General features: G+C 39.4%; 1 protein-coding gene across 1 annotated transcript in view; it reads left to right on the top strand.

The window, feature by feature from the left end:
• LOC121862075 overlaps nucleotides 1–14,775 on the top strand; it is a 132,555-nt gene that overhangs the window by 20,522 nt on the left and 97,258 nt on the right. The window contains exons 4-5 of the mRNA XM_042360013.1: nucleotides 11,944–12,038; nucleotides 12,295–14,029. Of these exons, the coding sequence (XP_042215947.1) occupies nucleotides 11,944–12,038; nucleotides 12,295–14,029 (1,830 nt within the window). The remainder of the gene's footprint in view (nucleotides 1–11,943; nucleotides 12,039–12,294; nucleotides 14,030–14,775) is intronic.

Below are 14,775 nucleotides of genomic sequence, written 5' to 3'. Positions count from 1 at the left end.
ACAATACTCGGTGTATTGTATCACACCATTGTTTGGAAGTGCAGGTACAGGCTTGGAGGTGACCGTCTCCTGCTTAGGAATTTTTTTGTGTATTTGCTGTCCCATTGAACTGCATTAATTTCTAAATCGCGCATGTGTGTCAAGTGGGTCTAATGATGAAGCTGTGGCGACCTGTGGTGTAATGGTCGACATCCTCGCCTCGCAAGCGAGCGGACCCGAGTTCGGTGAAACTATGGACAAGTTTCTTTACTCCATTTGCCTCTGTCTACCCAGCAGTAATTGGGAACCTGAATGTTAATCGATTTGCGGATCGTATTCCGGGGTAATGGCTAGCCGGTGCAGTTGGCGAGCTGTCCGGTCTTCTCGGACTATTCCATGACACTGGGTCATGCAGCTCGTTAATTTAGGGTGTGGTTGTTGTGTTGGTGACAACTTCTACACCTTAACAAATTCACGCCTAGGAGGCCCTTGGGCCGGCCATCCTCGATTTCGAGGGGGTGGGGTGAATATTACTGTAGGGTATTATAGTTTGCCATTTGTAAATAAGTGGGGTATAATTTATGAATATTGACTTGGGGTGTTAAGATATCCATTATGGATAAGCAAGGCTGCAAATGGTGATGTATTTTGTAGTATTTTCATAATAACTGACAAGTTGATTACTGATGCAAAATGACCCATTGTAGAAGTGAAATATTTATAAAGAAATAAAGAATAACTAAATATGATGTAGTTTATTCATAATACAGTACTGTAGTATGAAGAAATACAATGATTTGAAAATAGATTTGATGTAAAGTTAAAAGAACTAAGTGTGTTATACATGTGTGTGGTTGTGTTGTAGTTAACTATACATGTGTGTGGTTGTGTTGTAGTTAACTATACACATGTGTGGTTGTGTTGTAGTTAACTATACATGTGTGTGGTTGTGTTGTAGTTAACTATACATGTTCTGAACCCCTCCACCCAGCACTCTGAAGCCGCCATCTATTGTCTGATCCTGCCCCAGCACCACAGAAACAGCATACATCTAGGGGCCAGACAGTATATTTCGTCTTAGTTACCACTCCGAGGTTTCCCTTCTCCCTATCCTGGTTGTTGCGTCACCTCCTCCGTCTTCTTTGTCAGCTCCAATTCGAGGAGAGGACTTGGCTCTGGGAAGTGACCACAGGATCATCTATCCTCTAAACCTACGTGCAGTGACTACCTACCGTCTTCTACAATACTCAGCCTTACTCGTCAGCCATCTCAGCTCCTCACTTAAGTACTATTATCCTGTATTAACTCCCCCACGTCCACTTGCTTCGAGATTGTTTTATGTTTATTAATATGTATATACTGTTAATGTTTAGGTTAAGTTTGGTTAAGGGTAATTTATAAGCTGAATATTTTGTTAAGGGATTTATGGTACTCTATTATATACAACGAAAACTCGCATCCTTTGTCTACCCTTTTATAGTCCGATTGTCTTTGTTTTTTTTTGAGGGCTAGCCAGACCTGAAGCAACTTCTGAGTGAGGAGGGGTGGTGGATAGTGGTTGAAGTTTCTTGGACATGGGCGTTAATCTGTCAACAGCGGATTCTTTTAAAACTTCATGTTGAACCAGCACTTCAATCACATGATTTTTAACATTTCCTTAGTCAGTTGCTGTGAAAATGGGATATTATAATAGTTGGCTATTTCTTTCCATTCTTTCTTCAGGATATTAACACATCATTTAGCTACGGAAGGATTGCCAGCCAATCTGGAGATCAAAACCTAATGAGGTGGCCATTGGTAAGAAAAATAGGATAAATTAACTAATGGTCAAAGATAAGATAAGTGGATAACCTAGAAAATATCACGGCAGTGGATAACCAGAAAAGTCGAAAACTAGCAAGTTATGCCTAGGGAAATTACACTTATGATTATTGTTCTTCTAGAAGATCCTTGAATAATAAGGATAAAGAGACTTGAAAAGAGGTAGAGGCGTATTACGGCATTAATATAAGATCCGGATTAACAACCTGATATACTTGAAAAGAGGTAGAGGCGTATTCGGCATTAATATAAAAGATCCAGATTAACAACCTGATAAATGGTATGATTGACCTGAATGAGATAATGAGAAGAACAATAATTGAGGCTTTATAATTATGGGGTCCTGGTAGAAGCGGAAGCGTCCCAAGATATCCACTTCATAAGTAAACTAGTGACTATGGAACAGCCTACTCTGGAGTGAGGTCTTTGACATTAAACAGATCCAGTTCTTCCCCTTTTCGATAAGACTTACTACACAACTGCCGCGATGTAATAACCATTGGCCTTATGACACTTAGAACCCTAATATCTCGTCTGTCACTCTTACTATACGATAATACCAATATATGCACACACATATGAAGGAAACTTTAAACTACCGTAAAGCAATTGTGAACAGAAGTGACTGGGAGGAATAATTAACACTGAGTAACAAGGGAGGAAGGAATATGGTACTTAAGGTCGTGTCCTGTCACGGTCGCCATTTGTTACGAGTTGGGGATTTTAGAATATAGTTATACGTCTACCCAGATCCCAACAGGTAACAACAATAAAAAAAAAACAAAGACAATCGGACTATAAAAGGGTAGACAAAGGATGCGAGTTTTCGTTGTATATAATAGAGTACCATAAATCCCTTAACAAAATATTCAGCTTATAAATTACCCTTAACCAAACTTAACCTAAACATTAACAGTATATACATATTAATAAACATAAAACAATCTCGAAGCAAGTGGACGTGGGGAAATTAATACAAGATAATAGTACTTAAGTGAGGAGCTGAGATGGCTGACGAGTAAGGCTGAGTATTGTAGAAGACGGTAGGTAGTCACTGCACGTAGGTTTAGAGTATAGATGATCCTGTGGTCACTTCCCAGAGCCAAGTCCTCTCTCCTCGAATTGGAGCTGACAAAGAAGACTGAGGAGGTGACGCAACAACCAGGATAGGGAGAAGGGAAACCTCGGAGTGGTAACTAAGACGAGTCATACTCGTGTCTCGTCCTAGATAGCGTTGCTAGAGTGGTGCTGGAGTAGGTAGATCAGGACGATGGGCCTGGCGTGCTTCGTAGTGCTGGAGTGAGAGGGTTCGTAACAACATGTGGTTGTGCTGTAGTTAACTATACATGTGTGTGTGGTTGTGTGTTGTAGTTAACTATACATGTGTGTGGTTGTGTTGTAGTTAACCATACATGTGTGTGGTTGTGCTGTGTTAACTATACATGTGTGTGGTTGTGTTGTAGTTAACTATACACACATGTGTGGCTGTGTTGTAGTTAACTATACATGTGTGTGGTTGTGTTGTAGTTAACTATACATGTGTGTGGTTGTGTTGTAGTTAACTATACATGTGTGTGGTTGTGCTGTGCTAACTATACATGTGTGTGGTTGTGTTGTAGTTAACTATACATGTGTGTGGTTGTGCTGTAGTTAACTATACACATGTGTTATTGTGTTGTAGTTAACTATACACATGTGTGGTTGTGTTGTAGTTAACTTTCATACATGTGTGTGGTTGTGTTGCAGTTAACTATACATGTGTGTGGTTGTGTTGTATAACTATGTATTACGTGTATTGTGCTGTAGTTAACTATACATGTGTGTGGTTGTGTTGTGTTAACTATACATGTGTGTGGTTTGTGTTGTAGTTAACTATACATCATGTGTGGTTGTGTTGTAGTTAACTATACATGTGTGTGGTTGTGCTTGTAGTTAACTATACATGTGTGTGGTTGTGTTGTAGTTAACTATACATGTGTGTGGTTGTGTTGTAGTTAACTATACACATGTGTGGTTGTGCTGTAGTTAACTATACATGTGTAAGCTAGGTTGTAGTTAACTATACACATGTGTGTTGTGCTGGCAGTTAACTATACATGTGTGTGGTTGTGTTTGTAGTTAACTATACACATGTGTGGCTGTGCTGTAGCTAACTATGTATGCGTGTGTTGTGTTGTAGTTAACTATACATGTGTGTGTGGTTGTGCTGTAGTTAACTATACATGTGTGTGGTTGTGTTGCAGTTAACTATACATGTGTGGTTGTGTTGCAGTTAACTATACATGTGTGTGGTTGTGTTGTAGCTAACTATACACGCAGGGTTGTGCTGTAGTTAACTATACACATGTGTGGTTGTGTTGTAGCTAACTATACATGTGTGGCTGTGTTGTAGCTAACTATACACATGTGTGGCTGTGCTGTAGTTAACTATACACATGTGTGGTTGTGCTGCAGTTAACTATACATGTGTGGTTGTGTTGTAGTTAACTATACATGTGTGTGCTGTGTTGTAGTTAACTAGCGGCCATGTGTGGTTGTGTTGTAGTTAACTATACACATGTGGTTGTGCTGTATAACTTATACATGTGTGTGGCTGTGCTGCAGTTAACTGCACATGTGTGTGTGGCTGTGTTGTAGTTAACTATACATGTGTGGCTGTGTTGTAGTTAACTATGTTACGTGTGGTTGTGTTGTAGTTAACTATACACATGTGTGGTTGTGCTGTGTAGTTAACTATACACATGTGGTTGTGCTGTAGTTAACTATACATGTGTGTGGTTGTGTTGTAGTTAACCATACATGTGTGGTTATTGTGTTGTAGTTAACTATGTACATTATGTGGTTGTGTTTAAAGCTAACTATACATGTGTGTATTGTGTTTTAGTTAACTATACATGTGTGCGGTTGTGTTGTAGTTAATCATACATGTGTGTGGTTGTGTTGTAGTTAACTATACATGTGTGTGGTTGTGTTGTAGTTACCGCTATGTGTGTGTGGTTGTGTTGTAGTTAACTATACATGTGTGTGGTTGTGTTGTAGTTAACTATACATGTGTGTGGTTGTGTTGTAGTTAACTATACACATGTGTGGCTGTGTTGTAGTTAACCATACACATGTGTGGTTGTGTTTGTAGCACCATACATGTGTGGTTGTGTTGTGTAGTTAACTATACACATGTGTGGTTGTGTTGTAGTTAACTATACACATGTGTGGTTGTGTTGTAGTTAACTATACATGTGTGTGGCTGTGTTGTAGTTAACCATACATATGTGGTTGTGTTGTAGTTAACTATACATCGCAGGTGGTTGTGTGTTGTAGCACCATACATGTGTGTGGTTGTGTTGTAGTTAACTATATGCTCGTGGTTGTGTTGTAGTTGGACCATACACATGTGTGTGGTTGTGTTGTAGTTAACTATACACGGTGTGGTTGTGTTGTAGCAATTCATACACGTGGTTGTGTTGTAGTTAACTATACATGTGGGTTGTGGCGAAGTTAACTATACACTACGTGTGTGTGGTTGTGTTGTAGCTAACTATTAACGGTGTGGTTGTGTTGTAGTTGGTACATGTGTGTGGTTGTGCTGTAGTTAACTATACATGTGTGTGGTTGTGCTGTAGCTAACTATACACGCAGGTGGTTGTGCTGTAGTTAACTATACATGTGTGTGGCTGTGCTGTGTTAACTATACATGTGTGGTTGTGCTGTAGTTAACTATACATGTGTGTGGTTGTACAGTTAACTATACACATGTGTGAAAGTTGTGTTGTAGTTAACTATACACATGTGTGGTTGTGTTGTAGTTAACTATACACATGTGTGTGTGGTTGTGCTTGCAGTTAACTATACATGTGTGGCTGTGTTGTAGTTAACTATACATGTGTGTGGTTGTGTTGTTAACTAAGGGCATGTGTACAGTTGTAGTTAACTATACATGTGTGTGGTTGTGTTGTAGTTAACTATGCATGTGTGTGGTTGTGTTTGTACTTAACTATACATGTGTGTGGTTGTGCTGTAGTTAACTATACACATGTGTGGTTGTGCTGTAGTTAACTCTCTACATGTGTGTGGTTGTGTTGTAGTTAACTATACATGTGTGTGTGGTTGTGTTGCAGCTAACTACATGTGTGTGGTTGTGTTGTAGTTAACTATACATGTGTGTGGTTGTGTTGTAGTTAACTATACATGTGTGTGGTTGTGCTGTAGTTAACTATACACATGTATTGTGTTGTAGTTAACTATACATGTGTGTGGTTGTGTTGTAGTTAACTATACATGTGTGTGGCGTTGTGCTGTAGTTAACTACATGTGTGTGGCTGTGTTGCAGTTAACTATACATGTGTGTGTGGTTGTGCTGTAGTTAACTATACACATGTGCGGTTGTGCTGCAGTTAATCATACATGTGTGTGGCTGTGTTGTGTTAAATCATACATGTGTGGTTGTGTTGCAGTTAACTATACATGTGTGGTTGTGCTGTAGTTAACTATACACATGTGTGGTTGTGTTGTAGTTTACTATACATGTGTGGTTGTGTTGTAATTAACTATACATGTGTGTGGTTGTGCTGTAGTTAACTATACATAAGCGTGTGGTTGTGTTGTAGTTAACTATACATGTGTGTGGTTGTGCTGTAGTTAACTATACACATGTGTGGTTGTGTTGTAGTTAACTATACATGTGTGTGTGGTTGTGTTGTAGTTAACTATGCGCCATGTGTATTGTGCTGTAAAGTTAACTATACATGTGTGTGGTTGTGTTGTAGTTAACTACATGTGTGTGGTTGTAGAAGTTAACTATACACATGTGTGGTTGTGTTGTAGTTAACTATACATGTGTGTGGCTGTGTTGTAGTTAACCATACATGTGTGTGGTTGTGTTGTAGTTAATCATACATGTGTGTGTATTGTGCTGCAGTTAACTATACATGTGTGGCTAAAGCAGCAGTTAACTATACATGTGTGTATGTTGTGTTAAATTCATACATGTGTGTGTGGCTGTGTTGTAGTTAACTATACATGTGTGTGGTTGTGCTGTAGTTAACTATACATGTGTGTGGTTGTGTTGTAGTTAACTATACATGTGTGTGGTTGTGTTGTAGTTAACTATACATGTGTGTGTGTGTTGTGTTGTAGTTAACTATACATGTGTGTGGTTGTGTTGTAGTTAACTATACATGTGTGTGGTTGTGCTGTAAAGTTAACTATACATGTGTGTGTGGTTGTGTTGTAGTTAACTATACATGTGTGTGGTTGTGTTGTAGTTAACTATACACATGTGTATTGCGCTGCAGTTAACTATACATGTGTGTGGCTGTGCGTTGTAGTTAACTATACATGTGTGTGGTTGCGTTGTAGTTAACTATACATGTGTGTGGTTGTGTTGTAGTTAACTATACATGTGTGTGGGTTGTGTTGCAGTTAACTATACATGTGTGGTTGTGCTGTAGTTAACTGCGCTACGTGTGGTTGTGTTGTAGTTAACCATATTACGTGTATTGTACAGTTAACTATACATGTGTGTGGTTGTGTTGTAGTTAACTATACATGTGTGTGGTTGTGTTGTAGTTAACTATACACATGTGTGGCTGTGCTGTAGTTAACTATACATGTGTGTGGCTGTGTTGTAGTTAACTATACATGTGTGTGGCTGTGTTGCAGTTAACTATACATGTGTGGTTGTGCTGTAAAGTTAACTATACATGTGTGGCTGTGCTGTGTTAACCATACATACATGTGTGTGGTTGTGTTGTAGTTAACTATACATGTGTGTGGGTTGTGTTGTAGTTAACTATACATGTGTGTGGTTGTGCTGTGCAGTTAACTATACACATGTGTGGTTGTGGCCAGAAGTTAACCATACATGTGTGTGTACTGTGTTGTAGTTAACCATGTACATGTGTGTGGTTGTGTTGTAGTTTACTATACATGTGTGTATTAAAGCAGTTAACTATACATGTGTGTGGTTGTGTTGTAGTTAACTATACATGTGTGTGGTTGTGTTGTAGTTAACTATACATGTGTGTGGTTGTGCTGTAGTTAACTATACATGTGTGTGGTTGTGTTGTGAAGTTAACTATACATGTGTGTGGTTGTGCTGTAGTTAACCATACATGTGTGTGTATTGTGCTGTAGTTAACTATACACATATGTGGTTGTGCTGCAGTTAACTATACATGTGTGTGGTTGTATTGTAGCTTACTATACATGTGTGTGGGAGTTGTGTTGTAGTTAACTATACACATATGTGGTTGTGTTGCAGTTAACTACATGTGTGTGGTTGTGTTGTAGCTTACTACATGTGTGTGGTTGTGCTGTAGCTTACTATGTATTACGTGTGTGGTTGTGTTGTAGTTAATCATACACATGTGTGGCTGTGCTGTAGTTAACTATACATGTGTGTGTGGTTGTGTTGTAGTTAACTATACATGTGTGTGGTTGTGCTGTAGTTAACTATACAATATGTGGTTGTGTTGCAGTTAACTATACATGTGTGTGTGTTGTGCTGTAGTTAACTATACATGTGTGTGGTTGTGTTGTGAAGTTAACTATACACATGTGTGGTTGTGTTGTAAAGTTAACTATACATGTGGTTGTGTTGTAGTTAACTATACATGTGTGTGGTTGTGTTGTAGTTAACTATACACATGTGTGGCTGTGTTGTAGTTAACTATACATGTGTGGTTGTGTTGTAGTTAACTATACATGTGTGTGGTTGTAGTTGTAGTTAACTATACATGTGTGTGGTTGTGCTGTTGTTAACTATACATGTGTGTGTATTGTGTTGTAAAGTTTAACTATACATGTGTGGCTGTGTTGTAGTTAACTCATACAATACGTGTGTGGTTGTGTTGTAGTTAACTATACATTACGTGGTTGTGTTGTAGTTAACTATACATGTAAAGGGTTGTGTTGTAGTTAATCATACATGTGTGTGGTTGTGTTGTAGTTAACTATACATGTGTGTGGTTGTGTTGTAGTTAACTATACATGTCTGTGGTTGTGTTGTAGTTAACTATACATGTGTGGCTGTGGCGTTAACTATACACATGTAGGAAAGTCAGGTTGTAGTTAACTATACACATGTGTGGTTGTGTTGTAGTTAACTATACACATGTGTGGTTGTGTTGTAGTTAACTATACACATGTGTGGTTGTGTTGTAGTTAACTATACACATGTGTGGTTGTGTTGTAGTTAACTATGTACACATGTGTGGTTAGTTAGAAGTTAACTATACAATACGTGTGGCTGTGTTGTAGTTAACCATACATGGTGGCTGTGCTGTAGTTAACCATGCTACGTGTGCGGTTGTGCTGTAGTTAACTACATGTGTGTGGTTGTGTTGTAGTTAACTATACACATGTGTGGTTGTGTTGCAGTTAACTATACATGTGTGTATTGTGCTGCAGTTAACTATACATGTGTGTGGTTGTGCTGTAGTTAACTATACACATGTGTGGGTTGTGTTGTAGTTAACTATACATGTGTGTGGTTGTGTTGTGTAGTTAACTATACACATGTGTGTGTGGTTGTGTTGTGAAGTTAACTATACATGTGTGGTTGTGTTGTAGTTAACTATACATGTGTGTGGTTGTGTTGTAGTTAACTATACATGTGTGTGGTTGTGCTGTAGTTAACCATAGTACATGTGTGTGGTTGTGTTGTAGTTAACTATACACATGTGTGTGGCTGTGTTGTAGTTAACTATACATGTGTGGTTGTGCTGTAGTTAACTATACACATGTGTGTGGTTGTGTTGTAGTTAACTATACATGTGTGTGGTTGTGTTGCAGTTAACTATACATGTGTCTGGTTGTGCTGTAGTTAACTATACATGTGTGGTTGTGTTGTAGTTAATCTCGGCCATTACGTGGTTGTGTTGCAGTTAACTATACATGTGTGTGGTTGTGCTGTAGTTAAATCATACACATGTGTGTGGTTGTGTTGTAGTTAACTATACATGTGTGCGGTTGTGTTGTAGTTAACTATACACATGTGTGTGGTTGTGCTGTAGTTAACTATACATGTGTGTGTGGTTGTGTTTGTAGTTAACTATACATGTGTGTGGTTGTGTTGTAGTTAACTATACATGTGTGTGGTTGTGTTGTGTGCTAACTATACACATGTGTGTGGTTGTGTTGTAGTTAACTATACATGTGTGGTTGCGTTGTAGTTAACCATATTACGTGTGTGGTTGTGTTGTAGTTAACTAAGTACACATGTGTGGTTGTGTTGTAGCTAACCATGTACATGTGTGTGTATTGTGTTGCAGTTAACTATACATGTGTGTGTGGTTGTGTTGTAGTTAACTTTATATATACATATTGTGTTGTGTTGAAATTAACTAACCATGTGTATGTGTGTTGTAGTTAACTATACATGTGTGAATTTGTGTTGTAATTAACTATACATGTGTGTGAATTTGTGTTATGTGCTGCCATATGTGTGTTGTACTGTAATTAACTTTATACATGTGTGTGAATTTATGTATGATTAACTATACATGTGTGTAGTTGTGTTGTAGTTATTTATACATGTCTTTAATGAATACAATGCTGTGCAACTATACATGTGTGTGGTTGTGCTGTAATTAACTATACATGTGTGTGGAACATGCTGTAATTAACTATACATGTGTGTGGTTATTTATGAATTAACTATATACATATGTGTGGTTGTGTTGTAGTTAACTTTATACGTAATGTGTGGGTGTGTTGTGATTAACTATACAGCAATGGTTGTGTTGTAGTTAACTGCATGTGTGTGGTTGTGTTGTGAATTAACTATACATGTAATAATAGTTGTCTGTAGTTAACTATACATGTGTGTGGTTGTGTTAGTTAACTTTCTCCATGTGTGTAGTTGTGTTGTAAGATTAACTATACATGTGTGTGGTGCTGTAATTAACTATACATGTGTGTGGTGTGCTGTAGTTAACTTCCATATGTATGTGTGTATTTGAATTCAATGCCATGTGTGGTGTGTTATAGTTAACTATACATGTGTGTGGTTGTGCTGTAATTTAACTATACATGTATTGTGGTTGTGCTGTAGTTAACTATACATGTGTGTGGTTGTGCTGTAGTTAACTATACGTGTGTGGATGTGTTGGTAGTTAACTGCTCTGTGTGTGTGAATGCTGTAGTTAACTATACGTGTGTGGTTGTGTTGTTATTAACTATACATGTGTGTGGTTGTGTTGTAATTAACTAGCATGTGTGTGTGGTTGTGTGTTGTAGTTAACTATACATGTATTGTGGTTGTGCTGTAGTTAACTATACATGTGTGTGGTTGTGTTGTAAGTTAACTATACATGTATTATTCAGTTGTGTTGTAGTTAACTATACATGTGTGTGGTTGTGCTGTAGTTAACTTCCTTATACATGTGTGTGGTTGTGCTGTAGTAACTAGCATGTGTGTGTGGATTTGTGCTGTAGTTAACTATGCACATGTGTGAGTTGTGTTTTAGTTAACTATACACATGTGTGTAGGTTGTGCTGTAGTTAGCTATACACGTGTGTGGTTGTGCTGTGATTAACTATACATGTGTGTGGTATGTTGTAGTTAACTATACATGTGTGTGGTTGTATTTATGATTAACTATACATGTGTGTAGTTGTGTGTAGTTAACTTTATACATGTGTGTGAATTTGTGTTTAATTAACTATACATGTGTGTTGTGTTGTAGTTAACTATACATGTGTGTGGTTGTGCTGTAGTTAACTATACATGTGTGTGGTTGTGTTGTAGTTAACTATACATGTGTGGTTGTGCTGTAGTTAACTATACATGTGTGTGGTTGTGTTGTAGTTAACTATACATGTGTGTGGTTGTGCTGTAGTTAACTATACATGTGTGTGGTTGTGTTGTAGTTAACTATACATGTGTGTGGTTGTGTTGTAGTTAACTATACATGTGTGTGGTTGTGCTGTAGTTAACTATACATGTGTGTGGTTGTGTTGTAGTTAACTATACATGTGTGTGGTTGTGCTGTAGTTAACTTGATAACATTTGGTTTTATGGTAAGTGAAGTTTGTTGTTGAGGATAATTTAAGATGTAGTCAAGGGATAATTATTTTCTTGTTCCTTTACTGTATAATGTTTGTGTTGTTGTTTACCTAACTAATGTGTCTTATCTCTTACAGGGCCTAATGTTGCAGACACAAGTTGCAACATCCCCAACTATCCTGGGGTTGAAAGAGATGTTTTTAAGATCGTCCGTGACTTCTTCACCAATATGGTCTGTATCGTGGTCTTGTGTTCCCAGTTATTTAATGAACAGTCACTCGAGCTATCTTTACCCTCCCATGTATTTAAGAACGAACACTGTGACTCTTGTTGTCTCGGTGGGGCTGCCAAAACCTTCGGTCCGTTATTATATTGTCTTAACATAATCATTGTCAAGATGGTATTTTGAGTGAGTGTACATCTGTGAAATAATGAATAACTTTTTAATGAAGTGTTTTGTTTATTATTAAAGTTACTCGTCCCTGCAGGTTGTCCCTCTGATTCCGTACGAGCTCTACGAATCTTTTATTAGAATGTACATCGGCGCCGAGTTCCTCGACATAACTTACCGATCGCCAACCTCCAGCGGCGGTGCTTCCTCCTCCTCCTCCAGCGGTGGGAGCTACCGACCGGACGACTTTAACGACAACGATTCTGTGGATGATCTAATGTTGAACATGAGCATATGTGGGCAGCAGCAGAAGACATCAACCCCAAACTCAGACAATGACAATATTGTAAATGGTGAGAGACTTGATGTTGAGGCTAGTGGAGTGTTCAGGAGGCAGGGGTCCAGCAAGAGCCTCGGCAGCGGCTCGCACACTCCCTCCGTCGGGCGTAACTCTGCCCTCAACTCTTCTAAGCTGCAGAGTCTTAAGCTTAGAAGGTTAAAAAACTACACAGATTTTAAGGAAGATAACTTGTACCCCACACTGCTGGAAGGGAGCCACGAGGGAAGTTGTCTGGGACTTCTTTCAGAGAATCAAGAGAATATAAAGCCACTTCTCCGGCAGAGTAAATCACCGCAAGAGTTTGCGATGCAGAGACAACCGGAAACTGTTCGTTCTGTTAAAACTAACGATCACGCGAGGAGAGTGAGGAGAGAGAACGACGGCAGGGAGGTCGTGTCCGAGTCTGCTGGTGTTGTTGACAATAAGGAATTAGATAATGTTGAACTACCCCAAAATTGTTGCTTTGAAACTGCATTTACATCTGACAGTCCAAAGACCAGAATTATTCCACAAAAATCAGTTGATTCTTTACATTTTAAGAATGGAGACAGAGCAAAGAAAATGCCCAAACCACGACCCAAAAGCATAGCTGCTCCATCACTGACGACCTGTGAGGCGGCGGCCGACACCACCAGGGAGCTGAGGAACCTCTCCACAGTTTCAGATTTATTTAAGTCCAGCATAATGTCCACCAACACCAGCGGGGAGTATGTGACAGCACTCATGCACTCGCCTATGAATCGGTCAAGATCGGCTGGAAACTTAGAAGCCCTTAATGAAGATGGTATCTCACACAGCTCCCCAGAGTCAGTCAGCGCGCACAATATAAACGAAATTGTTCCTGCACGGAGTTTGGCGAGTAGAATTAGAGATTCCATTAAAAGAAAACACGTCCGCGACGATTCTGCATCTAAAAAACGTAGCGGTCGAAGTAAAGATAAGAAGGAGCGCGACGACGGTGAATATCAAGCTTTAGACCATTTGAGAACAAAATCTGGAGGTTACATGAACCTTGCTCTTGCTCCCGTCGGCAGTAACCAGGAGGACACGAGAAGCATCAAATCGTGTGTATCGGACTACCGGGACCTCGGGCCGGGGCTGGGTCATCTCCGCACTAAGTCGGGAGGCTTCTTGAACTTGGCTCTGATGCCGTCCAATGACAGCGTTGACACGGTCGACTCCACCAACACCTTCTCCGGACCTCCCGCCACACACTCGGACGCCTACCTTCCAGGCCAGCGCTGCACATCCATCTCCCCACTCTACGGTTATAATAGTAAGAGTTCGGCGCCACGGACCGAAGCGGTTAAACGAAGGATGATCACGCCGGATGGATGTCTGAGCCACAGTCTATCATCTTCATCTGGCTGTAGTGTGTACCACTCGGCTCTGTCCAGTAGGAGCGACACCCCTGCAGGTCCTCCCTTACCACCGAGGAATGTACAGCCAGTGAGCGGCATGGCAGGCATATATGCAGCAACTCGGTCCCAAGGTAAGAGGTCACTGTGTCTTTCTCACCACTGAACTGACTGCGAACTACTTCATATTTTCCCGCCTCTGCTAATGGTCGTGTAATACAGGTAATCCTCGACTTAAGACCACCCGGACATACGACCGCCCCAGTCGTACCAAAAAAATTTCAAATTACGTATTTTTGAGTCCCGACGTTAGTGATTGCGCTGTGTACTGACAAAATTTTTTGGGGGTAATTCACTTTAAAATGGCTGGCAAGCTTAAAAGTAAGAGTTTTGTGGCGCTGAGAAGAAAAAGAGACATCCAATTTAGATTTTCTATGTATTATTTTTGCATTTTCAACTTACGACCTGGATTTGGGTCCCTTACCCCGTCGTAAGTTGAGGAGGAGCTGTATTTCAATGTGATTCTGATCTTTAAAAATATTGTTTTTGCATAATGTAGTATTACTGATAGGTAATTTGTCTTAGTATGCCTTATTGTAGGAAAAAATAGGTACTGTATATAATAAATGCGTCCTCCGAAAGCGTGAATTTGCCACCCAAGTTTAACAGTTAATTCACGTATAATACTTCTGATAAATTTCCTACGTGCTTATGTTTGAAATAATGAAGGTACTGTATGCACTGTATCTTTATATAATTTAGCTAAATATCTTTCTCGTCAGAAACGGTCATCCCAACGATCATAAATAAACTCGTTTTGAAATACATCATTACTTCAGGACAAAATCGGACAGGTTTGCAACAGCCAATCAGCTGTAAC

The sequence above is a fragment of the Homarus americanus genome, unplaced genomic scaffold (assembly GCF_018991925.1).
Source record: "Homarus americanus isolate GMGI-L3 unplaced genomic scaffold, GMGI_Hamer_2.0 scaffold25013, whole genome shotgun sequence".
Lineage (NCBI taxonomy): Eukaryota > Metazoa > Arthropoda > Malacostraca > Decapoda > Nephropidae > Homarus > Homarus americanus.
This window is presented reverse-complemented; position numbering and strand designations above follow the sequence as displayed.